The following is a 23,609-nucleotide window of genomic DNA, read 5'->3' as shown; positions in this document are numbered from 1 at the left end:
CAACATCTCCAGCCCCCGCACCTCCACCACTGAGCCAGCCAGTGACCACCCCCCCCCCCCCCCAACTGCAGCTGGAGCTAAGTATTAGAGAGTCTATTGTCAGACGTCCTCAACAAATCACACCATAATGCTGCAGCAAACCTGGACCAAGCAGTTAACTCCTGGATCACCAACTGCGCCATCATCGTTCCCATCAAGAACAGCAGACAGGAGATCCACCAAGCAGGCAAGATGGTACACCAAAGATCTGAGAACAGCAAAATGCCACTGCAAGCAATTGGAAGCAAAAGATGGCAGCACAAGCAAGGACACCTCAGACAGGACCACCTTCAAGGCCTTCCTCAACCTCTACCATTGGATACTGAGAAAGACAAAGAGGAAAGCCCAGCCAAGCACATTAAATACAGCAAAGAGCTGTTCAACATCATCAGAGACTTTGCCAACAGAAAACAGCATCACCCCTCCCACAAACTATGCGACAGACTCGCAGACTCTCCAAAACAAGATCAACACCATCTATAACAACTTCGAACCCCAGCCCAAGATGTCAGAATTCCTCACACACTCACCAAAACCAACACAGACCACCGACTTACCTCATGAGACCAGCTCACCCCCACAGGACACTATCACGATCATCATCATGAAGTCTGTTCAATCGGGAGCTCCGACGGACCCCTGCCTGCACCACATTTTCAACCTGGGAAGCCGAAGGATCAGCAGCAAGCTTACCACCCTCTTCAACTCCTCACTTGCCACCTTTCCCGAAGACTGGAAACATGCACAGGTCAAACCACTCCTTCAGAAACCATCTGCCGACCCGAGCAAAGTCAAAAAGTACCACCCCATATCCCTTCTCCCTTTCCTTGCCAAAGTTCTGGAAAAAAACATTACCAACACCTCACAAATTATCTGGAGAAGAACCATCTCCTAGACATCTTGCAATCTGGATTCGGTGCCAACTACAGCAAGGAGACTGCCTTGATCGCAGTCACCAATGACAGCGCCCTCCTAGATGGGGGAGAAACAGAGACTGATCCTCCTTGACCTCTCAGCAGCCTTTGGCATGGTATCTCATCACAGCCTGATCAGAAATGTGCATCACATCCGTATCCACAAAAAAGCAGTCAAGTGAATTGCCTCCGTCCTCACCGGAAGAATGCAGAAGGTCTGCCTACGTTCATTCACCTCCAAACCCAAGAACACCATCTGTGGTGTCCCTCAAAGATCCTCCCTCAGCCCCACCCGCTTCAATACCTACATGACCTTCCCTTAGCCAACACTGTTAGATTTCATGGACTAAACATCATATCCTACGCACACTACACCCAGCTCATCCTCTTGCTCTCAGAAGATCCTGCCAACACAAGAAACAACTTCCACAGGTGCATGACAAGCGTAGCCAATTGGATGAAAGACTGTAGCTCAACATGGACAAAACGGAAGTGCTGATCTTTGGCAACAACACCACGCCTTGGAATGACTCCTGGTGGCCCTCGGAACTAGGACCATCACACTAACCAACTGATCACGCCAGAAACCTCAGCATAATTCTAGAGAGCAAACTGACCATGTAGTCTCAGGTCACAGTTGCTTCTTCCTGCTTGTACACACTTGCATGTTACGAAAGATCTTCAAATGTCTCCCCCTGAACACCAGATGTACCGTCACTTAGGCCCTTATCACCAGCCAATTACACTGCAGCAACACACACTACGATCACCACACACCTTCTGCAGAGACTCCAGACCATACAGAACCCAGCTACCAGACTCATCCTCGACCTCTCAGATGGAACCACATCACCCTCCCACCTCAGAAAACTCAGTTGGCTCCCCATACAGAAGAGATGCCAATTCAAGTTGATGATCCACGCCTACAAAGTGCTGCACAACCAAGGACTAGCCCACCCTACCAGACTACTATGCTTTGCCTCTTTCTCACTTGCCTGCACCCCCTACATCCACTAAAACAACAGCGTAGGATGCTTGCTTCTTCTGCTATTTTGCAGCAAAATCCTGGAATGACCTCCCTCTGCACCTACGGTCCTCCACCTTTCTACTGGAATTCTGGACGGCACTCAAGACGTGCCTGTTCGACTGAGTCACCTGAACCACATGACCCTCAAGCACCCGGATACAGTCTTGGGTGATTAGTTGTGCTATTTAAATCCACTGGATTGATTGATTAACTGTTGTGTAAGTGCCTTGGCTGTGATTTTTGTAATGGCATGGCCAGTGTGCATCTTTAAAGGCTTTAATACCCATTTGTCTATTTTTTCTGTTTAGTTTCACATATACCGTTTGTTTTTAGCCACTCTCACTGAACAGTGATCTTTTTTTAGTTTTTCTTTTTTTTCAGAAAGTAATAAAGGTGCTTAAATTATAATAAGTATAGCTTTTCAAAATCAAATATAGTGTTTCAGAAACTTAAAACTTGCACAAACACAAGATATTCAGTGTCATGAATAGTAAAGATCAAGTGAATGAGAAACGGATCAACTTTATACTTCACTGTGCATGTCAACCTAGTCACAATAGAGGCAGAGGAACTCATTACAATATCCTTCGTCAGCTTAAGTCACTTACCTCCAGGACGGCATTTGTGAACAGAGGAAAACCTTTCTAAAGGGGTTATTGCTAAAATGGGAGCAATTGTGATTATGCTCCAAAATCATCTTGTGTATGCTCTGCTGACTATGGAATATTCAGAGTATTAGTCTCAATCAGCAAGAGTTTTGAGTCTTTGAAAACAGCTACAGTGCTCATGGATTGTTTCATAGGAGGTGGAAAAAAGAAATTAATAAATGTAATGGCTGGTTTTTCATATTTCAGGCTTCTAGTACCCTGTTTTGAAAGTACTACAGGCAGAAGAACAGTTTTGGGGTTATAATAAACATCTCATTTATTCCAGGAGAAAGACATATATTGTGACATTACTTAACAACATGGTTACACCCTAGGTGATTAAGGCATTATGGACAGGCCATAGTATTGGACCAGTGGAACGGCTCAGGAAGGATCACTCATATAACAGTGATGGCTGTTTTTAAAAAGGCCTTCTAGCCCAGTTACTTTCATAAGGACATTCAGCTCCCAGCCATCAACACCCTTGACTACTTCCAGCATAAGGATCAGGGCAAAACTATTTCCTCCTCAAGACATGTATTTGATTTTGATTTCTGGTCTTCCAACCTCTACTAAGCACTCAAAAGCATGTGTTTGAAAACATCTTATATATAGCCATCTTAGAAATTAGAACTCTCCAATTAGTATAAGCCCAAAGCTAGAAAAAAAAAGTAAGGAAGCATCAGTTTCGCTGCCTTGATCTCTCCTGCAACTAATTTACAAATAAACATATTGTCGTCAGTACTTTTATCTCACAAAATGAATCAACATGCATTTTACCCACAGTTCCTTAGCTCTAAGGCAGGTATATTTTAGACCTTTCATTAGTCTCCACTTCAGCCATGAACACGTTTAGCATGACAGTTTCAAAATATGAAATCTATGAATACATTTGTAAGGTAGTATGACGTAATGTGCATTTATCTTCAATGTGGAATGTCAAGCTCGTGTTCTGTGTTCCAAGATGCGGGGGTGTTCTCTCTACAGTCAGTTGGCAGTTGAGAAGTGGCTGGAGAGGGAGCACTGACGGCGTCAATACGATTTCATAATAAAAACCCTTATTCACCGCATTAAGATTGAGGAGCATTATTTATTCTCAACAGTTAGACACACAATTAAACTTGGATCTCTTCTATTAAACACTATATCTACCAATTGGACTGCAAAAATCATGTTCTACATGATGGTCCCATGGTCGGAAGTCTATCTACTGCTAACAGACTGGGCATATTCCCAAGGTAGATAATTTCTAATTTTTAGCAATGCCTCTCTCTAATTACACTGTATACACAGTTCAAGTGTGAGCCATTTTAATGCCAAGCACATTTCTTAGTGTCAATCAAACATGGTAAATGGGACGTTACTGGTTATACAAACAACCGTCTGCCAAAATTATGGTTTAGTGCCCTCATCTTGCCCACTGGCTTTGACTAGGGCCCTAATTAGATCAGCAAAGTACTTTCTGAAGGCCCCTTCATAACAATGAACAGATCATTAAATCGGGATATATAAAGTTCCATACCTGTGAGGAGGTCCTGCACTTGGCCAGGCAGAGCTCAAAGTGGTCCTCTACTGCTAGAAAGAGGTTCTTGAATGCCACAGCGACTCTGTTCAGAAAACGTTCCAGAAGAAGTTGCTGTGGAAAAGGATACAACTATTATCATGTCATGCAATCCATTAACTTTGTTTATACTTAACTGGGGAGAAGAGGAGTGCAATTCATGGGTACATGCACAGACTCCATCAGAACATGACTAACTGCTAGTAATCACGTTGAGGCAATCAACGGGGTGCTGCCTTCCCTCAGTTTCTGTCTCTCAACAGGTACATTGCGTTTTCTAACCCAGGGTTCCATTTAAAAATATTTATCAATGGAGCAGGAGATTACAGAATTACAAGAGAAGTAGGATACTGAATTTATGTGAATATTATAAGCTAAATTTACACAACCTCAAACATCCAGCAGACTGGACCCATCAGCAAGTCTAAACAGCCCCAGAAAACTATTATGCAGGAAGATATCAGATTTATTACTGAACTCTATTATTACAAGTCTGGCAGTCACTAGATCGCCAGACTCGCGGATGGCGGTCGGACCACCGCCAGTGTGGCAGTCTGAGTGCTATATTTTGACCATGGCAGTCGTGCTGCAGTGGGACCACCAGCATCACCAGAATCAGAGATCCCGGCAGTCTGGGGGTTGCAGTGGTCCTAATCCGCCGGGGCAGCACTGCCCTGGGGATTAAGACCTCGTTCTCCACCAGCCGTTGCAGTCAGTGAACATTGCGAGGGTGCTGGTGCACCCTGCATCCTACAGCATGTAGGCTGTTTTCCGATAGGCCAGTGGGAACATTTAATGGGCCCGCAGGGAGATAGCCACTATGGCGGCAAGCTACCCGTCGGAGGCTCGGAGGATAGTCTGAACTGTCTGCCGAACTCGTAATGAGACCCTATGTTTTGTACCAGCTCTACTGCCTCCTTTATGAGGAACAGCATTTTGTTATAAAGTGGGAAACAACTTCCCTAAAAGAAGACTGCATTAAATTTGTGTTTCCTTGGGATAAGTCTACCATTGGCTAAATGTCAAGAACACCACAAAATGAAAGCAGTTGGAAACAAACTAGACAAAAAAGTTTCACAAGCATAACACATAGCTAGGACAAATAGCCCTTCCAAGTGATTCCTCTCCCTAGAGTGCAATTTATTGCAAATGGCCTGTGTCAGCAGGCACAAATAAAAAAGCTCCATTAAAAAGAAATACCTCGAAAGACTTTTGTGACCCCGTGAGAGCGCTTCTTCCTCTGATAGCTCTGTCCTCACTGATCTGTCATCGAACATGATACCTATTATATACAGACACACGTACATCTATATATAAAAATATCTATATATAAACACACATCTCTCTCTCTCGCTATAATATATATAGCGAGAGAGAATATACAATTCAATTGGTCTTGAGCAGTGAAGCACTCTCTCTGCTGGTGCAGGGGAAGGATTAAGACTACGACCCTTTGAATATAACAAAGAAGCACTGCACTCCTGTAAACTTCATCATCCAACTTCATTTATTTCATGGAAATCGAATTCTATCAGACCCCACGATGCGTTTCAACATACTGTCTTTTTCAATTGGTTTTGTCTGCGTCTGCTGTTTGCCCACCATTTTCACATCACAGGCTTTTATACTGGATTCTGGAAATGGTAGTTAATCACTTATTCACACCTGAACCTGATTGCGGCTTAATTTTAACGTTTCAGCACGATTCTTTTGCTCTTATATTCAGTAGTAAATGAAATTTACTATTTCTTAATGTTCATTGTTTATAGCACATCGTGCATTTCACAATGTCATTCACACTGCTCCACAGACTCACAAGTCATTTAAATTAATGCCAGTTCGTTTTTTCGTCCATAACGTAATTTTATTTGCCATTCATGCACAATTCTTTAAACAATTGTAAGTTATAACAACCGGACCCCAAATGCCACTGAATCCTCCTTCAATGGCAGGGCTGCATCGGCATCATCAGTTTTTAATGTCAAACATTCACCAATGCTTACTGCTGAGGTTGTCTGAACCTAACTATAACATCCCTGTTATCTTTGGGTTTTTTTCAGTGAATATATATATATATATATATATATATATATATATATATATATATATATATATACACCCCCCCCCCCCCATAAAACAATGTGTGTTTTGACAAAGGGGAAGCAAGAACTAGGAGTACAGGTTAAACTACTAAGAGTCAGACCCATTCTAGGATTAAAAGGTCATTTTCCTTACTTGGTCATCATGATCCTTCTCCTTCTAACGTGTTGAAAAAAAACTGGATGTATTTCAGTGAGGTGCAGAGTAACAAAAATGCTAATTTCCAGTCAGAATTTACTGTAAAATAAAGTAGATAAAAAACAGGGCTTTGCATCTGGGAAAAAAAGTGAAAAGGGCAAAGCTTAGTGCTCTGGGATGCTTTGATTGACAATGATCGGAGCTGGCGCTGACAGCACAGTATTGACTTTTGTCCGGTAATCCTGCTGAGAAGTACAGATAGCAACAGAAGCTTGAGTGGAGCTAGAGATCGAAAAAATATAAGTCAGAGAGGTTTGGCACCACTGCCCCCTGGCAGAACTTGATTTTCAGCATTTTTTGGTATTCAGATTTAGCTCCCCTGTGTTGTTTCAGACTTTGTTTAAATAAAAAGAAAAGAAAGATAAATTATATACTCTAATTACTGCCTATATAATCGTTTGTAACAAATGTATTTTGGAGAAAAGAGATTACCTGTTAAAGGGCTGTGGGATCCAGCATATAGTTGGACATTTCAGCATGTGTGGATATCACTGATGATCTCATGATAGAGACCTGTAAAGTCTCGTAAGAAAAGACTAAAAAGCTCTAACAATAAATAGAAGAAAACACAACAATGCTCGACTGTTCAATTCCCTTATTCATTAAATGCATCAGAAAAAAACAACAATTTCAATTCCTTCGTAGCAAGGAAGCTGTGGTGATTAGATGGATGTCATAATGGGATGGTGGAATTCTGTGGTACTGAAATGTTGGGGGGCTCAGCAGTTGGGAGGTTGCTGGGAACGGTTTGCCTGTACGTTGTGTGCCGGCATTTTCTTCTGTCATGAACGGCGTTATTTTGAAAAATAAAGGCGTATACTTATCTCTACGGTATCTTCATTTTTAAAATGGCGACGAGGCGGACAGGAGCAGTGTCAGTGTAATTCATGGTCGGCGGTCATCAATTTCGTAGTTGGCAAGTGCTGGAGGCCATCCAGTTTGTATTTGGCAAGTGCTGGAGGAGTTACCTTGAACTCAATTGGAGTGGACATCGTAAGTGGTTCGTTTTGTTTGTTCTGTGATCTCCATAAGGCGTTTCAATGATTAACTGAAGTTTTCTTGATACGCATTGACAGCTGTGTACTATACTTAAGGCGTGTGGGATTATGGGTAGGAGTGTGCCCAAATTCCTCTGGAAAAGCACTTTACGCTGTGTGCGGAGGCCATTTTAACTAGTTGGGAAGTTTTGTGTGCTTCATAACTATTTACACGGTGATAGGCACACCTTTATGCTTGTCGAGTGGGTTCAACATTTATAATTTTCCTTTGATGGTGACTGGAGCACCGTTTTGAGAACTGACTACATTGGATTGCATATTTATGCATATTTATGAAAACACTTATAATCTTCTTTACGATGATTAGCACACCATGTGCTGATAACTACTGGAATGTGGGGAAAATGTTATCTTTTGCAACGTGTATTTTATCCTTGTTTTTGTTATTGTAGTGTTTTTTTTCCCCTCTTCCTATATATATCTTATTTTTCTTCCAGTTGTTAATTACCTCAAAATGTGTTTGATGCATAAGTGTGCAAAATGTCTGGTATTCAACCCCCACCCTTTTTCTTAAATGAACCAGGGGATCCTCCTGTGCAATGGGAATTTTGGTTGGATCTATTTAAGGCGTATGTAGATGTATTGGAAGAGGGTGAATTTCGCCAGAAAGACATTTGTCATTGCTTAAACATCGTTTGGAGGCTATTGGATTGAGGGAATAAAAAAATCTGCCTCCTATAGATAATGCTAATGGAGAAGATGTGTACAAATGTGCCTTAAAACAATTACAGGAGAGGTATGGCAGGAAGATAAATGTGGTTATGGAAAGGTATAAGTTTTATTCCAGGAAACAGAAAGATGATTAATCTATTGACCAGTATATGGCGGTGTTAAGAGGCCTCACGGTTACTTGTGCTTTTGATCACATGACGTATGACCAGGTTTCAAGAGATCAATTATTAATGAAGACCAAATAAAAAAATAAATACAGGAGAAACTATGGTCGTCAGGAGAAATAGCCTTAAAGACAGCTATAGAAGTGGCGAGAAGTATGGGGGCAACAGAGTTGCATACAAGTTATGAGGAAAGAAAATAAGGACGGTTGTACTATATGTGCTGTGAATGGTGACAGGGATTGTAAGGAGAAAAAAAAGTTGTAGTTCATTCTCCTGGTGGGGGTAATAAAATTGGCACGACTAACAATGCTAAACTGTGTTTTAGGTGTGGTGCTAGTATGCATATTGCAAATTTTAGTGGGTGTCCGGCCATTGGCAAAATTTGTAGTACATGTAAGAAGAAGGGACATTTTTCACGAGTGTGTAAAGGTTTTAGGAGGAAGGTGAGTTGTGTTGTGGAGGATGTAGATGATGATGAATTTAATAAAGGTATGCGGAATATGGTGTTAAGTATTCAAGGAAGCAATGTTAAGGGGAGGAGTCTTCAGTTTCCTAAGTGTTGCTTAAGTATTGATGGCGTTCAGGTGGAAGTTATGGTGGATTCATGTGCATGGTACACCATAATGGGAAAAATGCTATTTAGTCAGTTGTGGCCTGGCAGAGGATGGCGAAACACTAAAACTAGTCCTTGTAGTTATTCGGGTCATAAAATTGGGATTGTGGGTAAAATGCAAGCAGAAATTGTGTTTGCTGTGAAGAAATGTACTTGAGAGGTTCTTATAGCTGAAAGTTGGGTAACGATTTTGGGTTGGCCACATATTGTATTGTATTATAATAGTATTTATATAGCGCTTACTACCCCTGATGAGGCGTTGAAGCGCTTTTCGGTGAGTAGCACGCTACTCTGGAACCCAACAAGAATTAGTGATGGATTAGTATCGGGAAATAATGAGTACAGTTTTAGTATTATTATGAGTTAATTTGAGTTGCGGATATGAGAGTTTGTTAGTTAGATTGACTGGAGTAATGGAGGGGTGGAGGAGGAAAGAAATTCAGAAGTGTTAATTGGGAGTATATCCTTCATTTACTCAATTCAAAGGCTTGGGATGAGTAAAGGGGGATGGAGGAGGGAAGAGTCTGTGGAAGTGTTAAGGAGAGCATAGTAGCAGGGTGATATAAATGAGGGAGAATTTAGTAGGGTTCTGTGGGAGGTGAATTAGGGTTTAAAGTAGACCCCAGTGCCAGTCCGCCGGTGCATGGTGTGAATGTAGGTAAATTGCAGCATGATTTGTACTCTAACTAAAAAAAAAAAAAAATTCCAACAGTATTTAGTAGTCAATTGGGTAGTACGAAGAATTTTCAACATACTACTGTGTTCAAAGAGAATGCCATTCCTGCAAGACAAAAATTGAGGAATGTTCCATTTAATTATAGAGGGAAATTGAAGGAGATGTTGCAAGATATTATTGAACCCATTGAGCACTCTCATTGGGTTTCTCCGAGTGTCATTTCTGTAAAGTCAAGTGAGGATTTCAGGCTGTGTGTAGACTTGCGAGCACACAATGATGCTATCTGGGTAGATGCTTTTCCATTGCCAAATTTACAAGAATTAATGTTATCCATTGGTGATGCTACAATATTTTCAGCCATTGATTCGGCAAACGCCTATCATCAGATACATTTGAATCCAGATTCTAAGCATTGTACAGCATTTATTACACCAGAAGGGATGTTCCAGTATAAAAGGATGCCTTTTGGATTGGCTAGTGCATTTGCACTTTTTAAAAGGAAATTATTCAAAATACTTTCAAACATAAATGGTGCAAAGGTGTTTCAAGTTGATATATTAATATATGGAAAGGATACAACTGCGAATGACAGCACTTTAAAGGCAGTGTTGCAAGCACTGAGGGACCACAGATTAACTGTTGAAGATAAAAAGTGTAAATTTGGAGAAAGACAGGTGGAATATTTAGGTCACATTAACTCAAAAGAAGGTATTCAACCGAAGATTGGTCATGTGAAGGCTATTCGTGAAGCTCCGGAATCAAAATGCAAGGAGCAATTGTTATCCTTTTTTGGGGATGGCTGAATTTTATTCTCGGTTTGGGGAAAACTTTGCATCCAAGGTGGAGAACCTTGGAGTGTTACTGAGGAAACAATGTGACATTTTGCTTGGAACAAGTACATACTAAGGAATTTGCAACTATAAAGGAAGAAATTGTAAACGCATCTTGTTTAAGATCATTTGATGAAACTGCTGAATGCATCATATCAGTGGATGCTTGTGGGTATGGTATCGGGACGGTATTATCCCAACGAAGAAAGGAAATTCATGGGTAGTTGCATATGCATCTTGTACTTTATCTCATGCAGAGTGGACCTATTCTGTGATTGAAAAAGTTGTTGGCGGCTACTTGGGCAGTACAACGATTTAGAACGTACATATGGGGGCGCAAACTCAAAATCTGTACAGATCATAAGCCTCTGGTTAACATCTTGAGTTCGGGAGGTGGAAAAAACCTTACTCTAAGATTAGCAAGACTTGCTTCGAAATTACAAATGTATCATTTTGATGTTTTGCACCTTACAGGGGAAGAGTAATTGTGTAGCAGATGGGTTGTTTTCATTACCACTGGAAGTGTTGAGGTGGGTGATGATGGTGAGTGTGATGTTGCATTCACCCATCATGATGTGATGTTCCTGCAAAATGGGAAAATGGATTTAGAGATATCTGAATGCGTTTGGATGGAAGAAATGAAGAAGGATGAGATTTTGTTGAAAGTGAGGGAATTCATCTTGAATGGGTGCCATCAGAACGCAAGGTGAATGTAGTACATATTGGAAGGTTAAGGATTAATTGTCACTGTCTAATAAGATTATTTTGAGGGGGTGATAAAATTGTGCCTCCCTATGGTGTGCGTAGGACTATTGTTAGGTTGGGGCATAAAAGTCATGGGGGTATGGCAAGTACCAGAAGAAAAATTAAGGACATTTTTTGGTGGCCAGGTCTCGATGGTATGGTGGATCACTGGGTAATAGAATGTAGTATGTCTATGTTGAGTGATAAAACTGTTAAACCTTTAGTGGTGCCATTACAAATGGTTGAATTGCCTCATAGGCAGTGGCGGAAGATAGCAATAGATTTCATGGGACCGTTTGTTACTCTGCCTGCTAAGGAAGCATATGCTATTGTCCCGATTGATTACTTTTCCAAATGGCTGGAGGTTCGTATGGTTGGCAATGTAACTACTGATACAATTATTGCATTTTTGAAGGATGTGTTTGCAAGGGAAGGCATTCCAGAAACTATGGTTTCGGACAATGGGGTGCAACTTACTTCTGACAAAATGCAATCTTTCTTGAAGGGTTGTGGTGTGAATCATGTGAGGTATCATTGTATCACCCCAAAGGGAATGGTCAAGTTGAAAGGTTTAACAGAGTAGTCAAGGAAGCAATACACTTAGCATTAGCATCCAACTTATCCTGGAAGGAGGCCATCCAAAGTATGTTGTTATCTTACAGGATTAAACCCCATTCTGTTACAGGCATGACACCTTTTGAGCTATTGAGGGGTCGGAAACTATCTTCTAAATTAATTCCTTGGTGGTTGAAAAACAAAAAACAAAGGAGCTTGGTTGAAGAGGACTTTAATTCTGTAAGGGAAAGTGTACAAGGGTAACAGGTTAAAGTGTTGAAGAGAGTTAATAATGGAAGGTCCATGCCCCAGTTGATGGTTGGACAGTATGTAAGTGTGAGGAATCCTGGCTTAATATGTAAGGGGGATGCTCAATAGTCTCATCCTGTGAAGATTGTGAAAGTTTGGATGGTGCTGTTAAGCTTGAAGATGGGAGAATACGTAATTTGTGGCATGTGAGTTTGTTTAAGGGTGTGGTATTTCTGAGGGGAAGGAATGCAGTGGTCAAGATTAAGTTAATAGGCAATTATGGGGAGATGATTCTATCTTGCAATCAGATGAGGCGTGTTCTGATGGTGTTGATGATTGTGAGTCTGGGTATCATGGGAACAGTATGGTACCTATTCGGAAAAGTCAGAGAGAGGGGAAGTTACCAAGGTACTTCAATGAATTCGGCATGGGAAGTAAATAATTTAGAAGTTGTCATAGTACCTCAATGAATTCGTCATGGAAAGAAATATTCTATTTCATGATAAACATAAAAATGTATATATATATATATATATATATATATATGGAAAATTACACTTACCCAGTGTACATCTGTTCGTGGCATGTTCCACTGCAGATTCACATGCTATGCATAGTCTGCCATCTAGTGCTGGGCTCAGAGTGTTACAAGTTGTTTTTCTTCGAAGAAGTGTTTTCGAGTCACGGGATTGAGTGACTCCTCCTCTTCGGCTCCATTGCGCATGGGCATCGACTCTAAGTTAGATTGTTTTCCCGCAGAAGGTAAGGTAGGAGTGAGAGTATAAAGAAAAGAGATGTCCATGCAAATGGAATATATATATATATATATATATATATATATATATATATATACACATACACAGACACACACACACACACACACACACACACACAAGTGAATGTTGAACTTAAACGGCTACAGGCTCCCGGGGAGGTGGGAGGGTGAATGTGAATCTGCAGCGGAACATGCCAGGAACAGATGTACACTGGGTAAGTGACATTTTCCGTTCAATGGCATGTGTAGCTGCAGATACACATGCTATGCATAGACTATAAAGCGGTTTTTCCTCCCATAAAAACAGTGGTTAGCCTGTAGGAGTTGAAGTTGTTTGAAATAATATTCTTAGTACAGCTTGGCCTACTGTGGCTTGCTGCGTTGCTAACACATCTACACAATAATGCTTGGTAAATGTATGTGGTGTTGACCAAGTAGCTGCTTTACTAATTTCAGCCATTGGTATATTTCCTAAGGAAGCCATTGTAGCCCCTTTTTTCCTTGTGGAATGTGCTTTAGGTGTAACTCAGAGCTGCCATGTAGCTTTAAGGTAACATGTTTGGATGCATTTTACTATCCATTTGCTAAACCTTGTTTGGAAATGGGGCTACAAGTATGTGGTTTTTGGAACGCCACAAATAACTGTTTCGTTTTTCTAAAGGATTTTGTTCTATCTATGTAATACATTAAGGCTCTTTTAATATCTAATGTATGCAGGGCTCTTTCTGCCACAGAATCTGGCTGTGGGAAGACGACTGGTAGTTCCACTGTTTGATTGATATGAAACTGTGATACAACCTTTGGGAGAAATTTAGGGTTAGTTCGAAGTACGACTTTGTGTACTTGTATGAACGGTTCTTGAATTGTGAAACCTTGGATTTCACTAACTCTTTGCAATGAAGTAATTGTGACCAGGAAGGCAACTTTCCATGTTAGGTATTGAATCTGACATGAGTGCATAGGTTCAAATGTTGGGCCCGTAAGTCGTGTTAGCACTATGTTTAGATTCCACTAAGGCACTGGAGGCGTTCTAAGTGGGATGATGTGTTTTAACCCTTCCATGAAGGCTTTGATAACAGGAACTCTAAATAAAGAGCTGTGTTGTATATTTTGCAAGTACGCAGAGATTGCAGTAAGATGTATTTTTCTGGATGAAAAAGCTAAGTTTGCTTTTTGCAAATGAAGCAAATAACATACAATGTCTTGTATTGATGCTGAATGAGTAATTTGTTTAGAATGACAGTAATGCACAAATGTTTTCCATTTGTTGGCATAGCAATGCCTGGTAGTGGGTTTTCTTGCTTGTTTAATTACTTCCATACATTCAGTTGGTAGTTGTAGATACCCAAATTCTATGACTTCAGGAGTCAAATCGCTAGATTGAGTATGCTGGGATTTGGATGCCTGATTTGTTGTTTGTTTCGTGTTAACAGATCTTGTCTGTTTGGGAGTTTGATATGTGGTACTACTGACTGGTCTAATAGTTTTGTGTACCAGGGTTGACGTGCCCACGTTGGCGCTATGAGTATCAGTTTGAGCTTGTTTTGATGCAGTTTGTTGACTAGAAATGGAATGAGCGGGAGAGGGGGAAAAGCGTAAGCAAATATCCCTGACCAATTCATCCATACAGCATTGCCCTTGGATAGGGGATGTGGGTACCTGAATGGGAAGTTTTGGCATTTTGCGTTTTCGCTGGTGGCGAATAGATCTATGTTTGGTGTTCCCCAATGCTGAAAGTATAGTTGAAGCACTTGAGGGTGAATCTTCCACTCATGTGTTTGTTGCTGATCTCTGCTGAGAACATCTGCTAATTGGTTGTGAATCCCTGGAATGTATTGTGCTACCAGGTGTATTTTGTTGTGGATTGCCCATTGCCAAATTTTTTGGGCTAGGAGGGAGAGTTGGGATGAATGGGTCCCTCCTTGTTTGTTTAGGTAATACATTGTTGGCATGTTGTCTGTTTTGATAAGGATATTCTTGTGAGTGAGAAGAGGCTAAAAAGCTTTGAGTGCTAGGAATACAGCTAGCAACTCTAAGTGATTTATGTGTAACTGTTTGTGTTTGGCGTCCCATTGTCCTTGAATATTGTGATTGTTGAGGCGTGCCCTCCCAGCCGTTGTGGACCTGGGCTTGCAAGCGCCGTTTGCGTATTTAGTGTTGAATACTGCTGAATTTGCGCAGGTTGTAGGTGTGATTTTTGGTAGTTTATGGAGAACCCTAAGTTGTGTAGGATTTGTATTACATAATGCGTAGGGTTTTGACACTGTGTATGACTGTTGGATTTTATTAGCCAATCGTCCAGATATGGGAAGACATGAATGTGTTGCCTTCTTAGGTAGGCTGCTACTACCGCCAGGCATTTTGTGAATACTCTGGGAGCAGTTGTTATTCCGAAGGGTAACACTTTGAACTGATAATGCTTTCCTTGAATCACAAACCTGAGATTTCCTGTGCGCTGGATGGATGGGTATGTGAAAATACGCATCTTTGAGGTCTAACGTTGCCATGAAATCGTGCTGTTGAAGCAGTGGGACAACATCGTGGAGTGTTACCATGTGAAAATGTTCTGACAGGATGTAAAGATTGAGGGTTCTGAGATCTAATATTGGCCTTAAGGATCCATCCTTTTTGGGAATGAGGAAATACAGTGAGTAAACTCCTGTTCCTAGTTGATTTTGTGGCACTGGCTCTATTGCTTGTTTGAGCAATAGAGATTGTACTTCCTCTTGCAACAGGGCGATATGTTGTGTGGAGAGGTTGTGTGGTTTTGGTGGAATATTTGGTGGAGTTTGTGCCAATTCTATGCAATAGCCATTGCGGATAATTGATAATACCCGGCTGTCTGTGGTAATGGGTAGCCAATTGTTGCGGAACCTTTGCATTCTTCCCCCCCACAGGTGAGGTATGAATTGGGAAGGGATGGATCAAGTCACTGCTTTGTCTGTTGTGAGGCTTGTTTTGCTGACTGATATTTTCCCCTGCCTCTGGGGTACTGGCCTCTAAGTGCTTTTAAAACCACCTCTTTGATATTGAGGTTGGTAGGCCGACTTGGTTTATGAGGTGGATGCCTCAGGTGTTTGGGTTCTAAATCCACCTCGGTATTGGGGTTTATGAAAGGATCCCCTGTATTGTGTAGTATACAAAGCACCCATGGCTTCAGCTGTGTCCGAATCTTTTTTCATTTTTTCAATAGCCGTGTCCACTTCTGGGCTAAAAAGCTTTTTTTGGTTAAACAGCATATTGAGGACAGCCTGTTGTATTTCAGGCTTAAATCCTAAGACCTAAGCCATGCGTGTCTTCCTATGGTGACAGCAGTGTTGATAGTTCTAGCTGCTGTATCTGCAGAGTCTAGGGCTGACCTGATCTGATTGATTGTGATAGCTTGCCCTTCCTCAACCATTTGTTGTGCCCTTTGTTGTTGTTCCTTGGGGAGATGTTGTATTATGTCTTTCATCTCATCCCAGTGGGCCCTATCGTATCTAGCCAACAATGCCTGAGAGTTGGCTATCCTCCACTGGTTGGCTGCTTCAGATGCCACCCTTTTGCCCGCAGCATCAAACTTTCTACTCTCCTTCTCTGGTGGGGTGCATCCCCTGATGACTGCAAGTTTGCTCTTTTTCTGGCTGCGCTTACCACTACAGAGTCCGGAGGCAATTGTTGTGTGATAAAGGCAGGATCAGAGGGAGGTGGCTTATATTTTTTCTCCACCCTAGGAGTAATTATTCTAGTCTTAACTAGCTCCTTGAATATTTGGTCAGCATGCTTTAACATGCCGGGGAGAATGAGAAGCGACTGATAAGCTGCATGTGTAGAGGAGAGTGTATTAAAAAGGAAGTCATCCTCTAACGGCTCCAGAGTGCATGGCGACATTGTGATAGAATGCCGCCCTAGCTATGACGTGTGTGTAGCCTATACTATCCTCTGGTGGTGATGGCTTAGAGGGATAGCAGTCTGGGTTGTTATCTGGAATGGGATCTGGATCATAAAGATCCCATGGATCCACATTGTTCTGCTGTGAATCAAATGAATGTGCTGGTGAATGCACAGGTGTAGGACTAGTAGGGGGAGAGATAAACAAATGAGGAGAGTGTGGAGGAGACTGAGGAGGAGAAAATTGAGGAGGTGGAGGTTTCTCTTTGGTTTTTGGCACTTTAGCTGGTGGCTGAGCAGTGTCCAATTCTTCCTGAAAGGCTAATTTCCTCTTTGGCTTTAGAGGAGGTGCTGTTATAATTCTGACAGTGTCTTTATGGATGTGAATCCTGGCTGGCCTTTCATCTATTGCCTACATTTGTTAGTGTTCCTCAGTCAGTTTATGGTTTTCTTTGAGTGCTTGTGAAAGTCCATGTTCCTCCGTATAAATTGGCCTTTTCGGCTCTGAAGCAGTTTTTTTCGGTATCGAAAGACTCGGGGTGGATGATGGCCTTGGCTCCGAAAACGATCTGAGGTATCGACTCGAAGGATCGATGCTTGGTGGACTCGGAGACAGAGCCTCGGCTCGAGTCAGATGGCTTGGGTGGCGTGGCCTTTTTTGGTGCCGAAGTTGTGGGTTGGTCACCGAAGGTCTTTTTACGTGTCAAACCATGGCCTTCCGGCAGTGGCGTTCCCAAGGCCTTATGTTTGGGCTTGGTTTGGACAGGGGCAGGCGTACTCACGTGCTGTCTTGCTGTTACAGGTCTGCCCTCCTCAGAGTCCTGCTTGGAGTCAGACCCTCGAACGGAGACAGCCGTGTGCATGATCTCCTCCTCTTCCACATCGAGACGTTCGGTGCTCTTGGATACCATCTCGAGTCTCCGGCTCTTCTGTCTCGGTGCGTTTTCTTGGAACTGAAGGATCTGCAGGCCTCGCAATTTTCTTCCCAATGGTCTGGGCAAAGGCAGAGATTACAGACGAGATGTTGGTCTGTGTAGGGAAATTTTGCGTGGCACCGAGGACAAAAGCAGAATGGGGTCCGGTCCAGAAGGCTTCCACGCGGTCGGCCCGACCAGGCCCGAGTTGGGCACACGCGCGCTGAAGGGCGAGTAGAGATATTTAACCCGACGGCACCGAAGTGCTGATAGAGGATGGTACGCGATTGAAACAATACCGACGAGAATTAGAGAGTTTTAAAGTTTTTCCGACTCGAACTATCGGAGCGAAAGGAAACACGTCCGAACCCAATGGCGGAACGAAAACAATCTAACATGGAGTCGATGCCCATGCGCAATGGAGCCGAAGAGGAGGAATCACTCAATCCTGTGACTCGAAAATACTTCTTCGAAGAAAAACAACTTGTAACACTCCGAGCCCAACAGTAGATGGCAGAATATGCATAGCATGTGTATCTCCAGCTACACATGCCATCGAACATATATATATATATATATATATATATATGAAAACAAACTGGTCCTGCTTCTGGCACGCTCTTTCATGTTGGTGCAGGTGTGAGGAATGGACCATTTCCTCTCATAAATCCAAAAACAAACAGTTTCAAGCAACTTCACCACCGCACTCCAGGACGAAGTTATTTCTTTTTATTGCAGTCAAGATTAAATCACCATCCTTCACCACCGAAGCGTTTCAACCTACTGGTCTTGATCACACTCCTCCTGGAGTGCGGTGGTGAAGTCGCTTGCAACTGTTTGTTTTTGGAGATTATATATATATATATATATATATATATATATATATATATATATATATATATATATATATATATATATATTGTTTTGTATTGTAAAAAAAGATGTGTGGTGATTAGATTGATGTCATAATGGGATGGTGGAATTCTGTGGTACTGGAATGTTGGAGGCTCGGCAGTTGGGAGGTTGCCTTATGAACTGTGTTATTTTTAAATAAAGGAGAATACTTATCTATACGGTATCCTCATCTTTACATAAGCTCTATATGTCACTACAAGAAAAAAAGACGTAAAGGTAAAAACTAACCTCAGTAACCAGGCCATGTCTAAGGCTGACAACCAGAAAAAACACTATCTGAAAGCGTCTAACATTTTAGCCAAGGAAGAGAGACACAAACATTGGTTTTCCAGGCCTGTGAAGATGCACACTCTCACCTTCACAATTAAACCATTACATCTTTCTACGATTTGAAATTCACACACTGGAAATCAAACTATTGCGGCAAACCAGAAACACATTTTTAAAATGCAATACTGAAGACAGTTAAGTATAACTGTATTAGGAATACCTACAAAGAACGAAAACAGACAAACAAGAAAGAGCAAAGCAAGAGAAAACATTGAAAGGACAGATAATATTAAGTGTTGCAGTTTTAGCTACCCAGGTACAAGAAAAGCAAGACACGTTTCCAAACGAAACCCTTAGATGATCAAAGATGACTGTGGCAGACTCATTTCCTCTTGGAGCTGATTAGATGAACACACATTTTTAACCTAACTGCCTGCAGAGGTACCACAACCATTGCTAAACTACTTGAATGACAAATTACAGGTTCGAACACTATTCCAACCTAACCTGTTGCCAAAGAACAGAGGTACGCATAAGTTAGTTCACGCTAACCCTTTGGGGAAAAAAAGATACAGTCAAACGCCAGGAGCCCACAAACCTTATTGGGTTGAAGACAGCAGGAGACACAATACTCATAGACACTGCAACAACCATTTGGCAGGCAGCTCTTGCAGCTGTGCAACTGAGAACTTGGCACATTGATGTTGCAGCAGCCATTTGCCAGCAGCTCCTTCCGCTCACATACGTAGCCTGATAAAAATAAAAGCACGGTTATTACAGTGGCCAAAAGAGAAAAACATTTAGTGTGTGGTATCCTGAGTATCTATAAGTTAGCATGTAGAAGCACAACGATTTTTAAAACTTAGTTTTCAAAATGCTCTTTGGACAACTGGCACTTTTCATGCGAATTAGCCAAAAGATATGCAGTAAACAGAAACATACTTTAACATCTTCAAAATAATTTGACTTTGAAAAGGCAATTGAAATTAGCAAAGATGATTTTAAAGGAGAATATAAAATAGGCTTTTAACTTTCATCCTTAACAGGAGGCCTGCACATGAATTAGTTACTTAGCTGTAATCCTAGTTGTCCTCCAGGGGAATCACCATTATAGTTATAAGAACTGAACTGTCCCACCCACATCAGTCAAGCAGGGGCCGTAAAAAAAAAAAAAAAGGGGCCCACCAAAATGGCATCTCTCTATGCAGTTTTCCATAGGAAAATTGAACAGAGACACAGCTGATACAGTTGAACAGAAATACTCCAAAATTTGGCAGAAAGACAGATCTTAGATCAGAAAGTGTGCTTTTTGCGATCTGGTGTTAATTAATTTGGATGGAAGTTTTTGACAAATTAAGTCTCAAAAACTTTGTGTAACTGGGTAGTTGGGTTCGCGGGACCCTTGAGAGAGTCCAGCCCAAGCAAATGAAAGAAGAAAAAAAAATTATGATCCGATTGGCCAAACAGAGTTTTATCCAACCGCCAGCCACCTAGGTCCTGCAGAAGCGAGGGCTTTCACAGGAACTTGTGCTCTGCCTGCCCACAAAATGAAAAGAAATGTTGCAGCTGCCGTTACAGGACTCGGAGTCTTGGTTCCCCATCGGGGTTACCCTGCCATTGTAGGCCCTGAGATGCTTAATTATTAGTTATTAAAAAAAAAAAGTAGCAGTTTTTTTTAAATATAAGACCCACTAGGTGTGCCACAGTCCAGGGGTAAAACCACACAATTTTCTTTTAAACTATGGGGATTAGCGCAAGTGTTGCACCCCCCCCCACCCTCCCCCCCACCTCCCTGGGCAAACTTCAGCCCTGGTAACCCCATACCTGGGCCCACTATTTTAAGGTGAGTGATATGAGGACCCCTTGACTTTAGGCCTAAGTGACCCCATCCTCTGGTGTAATTTTAAAAGGGGAGAGGGTGAGGGGGGGGCCCCTCCTCTTGCCTCTCTGAAGCCCATCGGACACTATCCTGCGGCTATCTGCATCATTAGGGAAGGGACCCCCCCAACATTCCTGTCCCATAGATCAGCCCTGGGGATCCCATACCAGGGTCATATCTAAGCAGTGTCCCATGTAGCCCAATCCCTTCTTTGCCCACACTCTACAGTGCAGAAAACACAACTTTGCTCCCGCCAAGTGGGAGTAGTGGAAACAGTTGCTCCTGCCTAGGCGAGAGAAAAATAATAGAGCTGACTCCTGCCAGTACGCAGTATGGTACTGGTCAGAGAACCAGGAGAGCCAAAAAAGCACCAGGGTACCACATGAATAATAAATGGGTAGCAGGAGCAGCCAATTTATTATGTAGTGCTCCAGAGTACCCCATGATGCCGTGCGAGGGTTTTTTCTTACATTTCATGGACGACGGTGGTACCCCTAGAAGGCGCAGGGTCACCACCAAGCATTATTTTTAATGTGGCAGACGGTGTGACTGCAGGGAGCACAGCATTCTCCCAGCAACATTTAAAAAAAACAAAAAAAAACACAGTAAGTTTCCTAGGTAATTAATCCAGGACCTCAGGAGAGCTTACTATATTTTTAAAACACTCAGGGCTGCAATTGTAAAGACATGTTCATTTTTTTTTTTTTTTAAATAAGGTTTTATCAAAAAATCATGTCAATCACTTTAATTAAACATTGTAATGTGTGAATGTATACAATGTATATTTTAATAGAATTAATGGTGAATTTTTGACAAAGATAATAGGTCTGCTTTATATATGTTAATATGTTGACCCTTTCATAAAACCAACATGTCCACTTTTTCTATTTTGGTGTTCTCACCCTTTGACGTAAGACTGCCTTACTTAAAATGACAACCAGGGCCTGAAGGGGTTGAGGTTAGCGTTACATATTGTATTATAATAATACTTTGCCATAAATGAACTAACACTCAGTGTACAGTGTTGTCAATTATGTCATTTCAGATGGCAGCAGTAATGATATCAATGATGTCATAAAACAGGTCATGACTGATTTACTATGTGAGAGTATAAGCAGAGCATGGTGAGGGTGCAAGTTATCGTTATTTCAGTTAACTATACCTGGTGAATCAGTGTTTTTTTTTTTTTTTTTTACTATAAAACGTAATGCTGCAATTGGCATTGTCACATAACTATAACTGTCACACTAACTTTTTTTTAGTGAATGAGTTTTTTTTGTGTAAGTCACTGTCAATATATAGAAGGCAGGCCTATAGGTTTTATCAAGGGGTCATTGCTATGTCAGTCAATACACATTTAAATAAAGCATTTGTAGCCAAAACAATGTTAAACTAATCCAGGGACCAAAGGAAATTCTGGTTCTGGGTCATTAAGTGCTCTAAGCTGACGCAACGGGTGACAACACCAACAGTGCACCAGACGAATGGGAAGCACACAAAGCTTCTCTATGCAGAGCCAGCAATGCCCAATAGTACGCCAGAACTGCCAATAAACCACACAGTTGGTACTACAAACCAATTGGAATCAGACCACGAAGACTCCAGACATGCAGCTTATGAGATGACCCATCCAATAACTTCAACCGAAGTAACGCTTAGCATTAAATCTCTGTGAGCAGGAGGCGTGCCGGGCCCAAGCGACATTCCTGCCGCTGTATACAAGTGGGTCCCTACCCGATGGTCCGCAGTGATGACTCAGCTATTCCAGGAGTGGCGACTTGGATGCAACATTCCAGAGACATGGAGTGGGGCACTTTTGGTCCCAATCCATTAAAAAAAAAAGGCCCAAGAGCATGACCAGCCAATTACAGACTGATGGCACTATTAGATGTTGAAAGGAAGGGCTACACCAGTAAATTAAACCGTGAACTGGTGGCCTAAGCGGAAGCGAGGAAGTTAATACCCCTATCCCAAACAGGATTTCAAAAGGGCTGCCATACAGAAGATAATTTAATTTGCGTGTTCCACTTGATTGAAGACAGTGTCAGTTAAGGGAAGGCCCTCTATGCAGGAGGGTTCATTGACTTCCAGACTGTATTTGACAGCGTGTGTCAGGAAAAACTCTAGGCAAAACTCCGAAATTGGGGCACCCCGCAGAATCAGTTAAAAGCAATTTTTGGCTTTAATCAGACACCTGGGTACAGAGAAGCGTTAGCCATTCACTTCAATATGCGGATGACACGGTCTTGCTAGACAAGACTCCTATTGCCCCCCTGAGACTCTTTACAGCACTGATAGGTTACTGTAAGGATATCTGCCCCACAGTGAGCATCACTAAAGCAAAGGTGATGATAATCTCACAGAAACTGATAAAAAAAGGGGCATAGTTTATCGAGGGAAAGGTCATTGAGTTGGTGACCTCCTATAAATACTTGGGAGTCCATCCAGACCACAGGGCCGCCTGGAAGCTTACATCACTGCTCAATAAGGGACTGCTAGCTCCCGTGAAAGGACCTTTTGTAAAGTAAGAAAATCAATGAACACTCCAGACCTTTCTCCACTGTCGAGGGAAATCGGATGTAAATTCCTCCCCACAGTGGCCTATGGGGCCCTGACCTTTAGAAACGATATGGCCAACTGGTTAGATAGAGCACAGTCAATGTAATACTGAAGAGCCTTTTGGTTCCCAAATTGCACCTCACATGCACAAATCCAGTTACAGTTCGGTCTTACCTCACAACAGTGGATGTTTAATAGCAGCCGAACATTAAATATAAGAAACTACTATTCCCATGACACCTTGGGAATCAGAGTACAATAAAAAAAAAAAAAAAAAAATAGAAATAGGTAGTTAACTACCAAGCAGGTACACATACTCCATAATATAGTCCATTGTCTTTTTTCCCCCCTTCCTCTATCTTCGCTGCTTGCAGCCAAGA

The 23,609-nt window shown here is 41.9% G+C and overlaps 1 protein-coding gene across 2 annotated transcripts in view; it reads right to left on the bottom strand.

Moving 5' to 3' along the window:
• SPRING1 (SREBF pathway regulator in golgi 1) overlaps positions 1-23,609 on the bottom strand; it is a 105,495-nt gene that overhangs the window by 11,700 nt on the left and 70,186 nt on the right. For both annotated transcript variants that reach the window (XM_069214514.1, XM_069214513.1), the window contains exons 4-5: positions 19,390-19,541; positions 4,150-4,263 (exon numbers count right to left, since the gene is read on the bottom strand). In XM_069214514.1, the coding sequence (XP_069070615.1) occupies positions 4,150-4,263; positions 19,390-19,541 (266 nt within the window). The remainder of the gene's footprint in view (positions 1-4,149; positions 4,264-19,389; positions 19,542-23,609) is intronic.

This window comes from Pleurodeles waltl, chromosome 11 (assembly GCF_031143425.1).
Source record: "Pleurodeles waltl isolate 20211129_DDA chromosome 11, aPleWal1.hap1.20221129, whole genome shotgun sequence".
NCBI lineage: Eukaryota > Metazoa > Chordata > Amphibia > Caudata > Salamandridae > Pleurodeles > Pleurodeles waltl.
The sequence above is the reverse complement of the archived record's forward strand: the minus strand, read 5'-3'. Positions and strand labels throughout refer to the sequence as shown.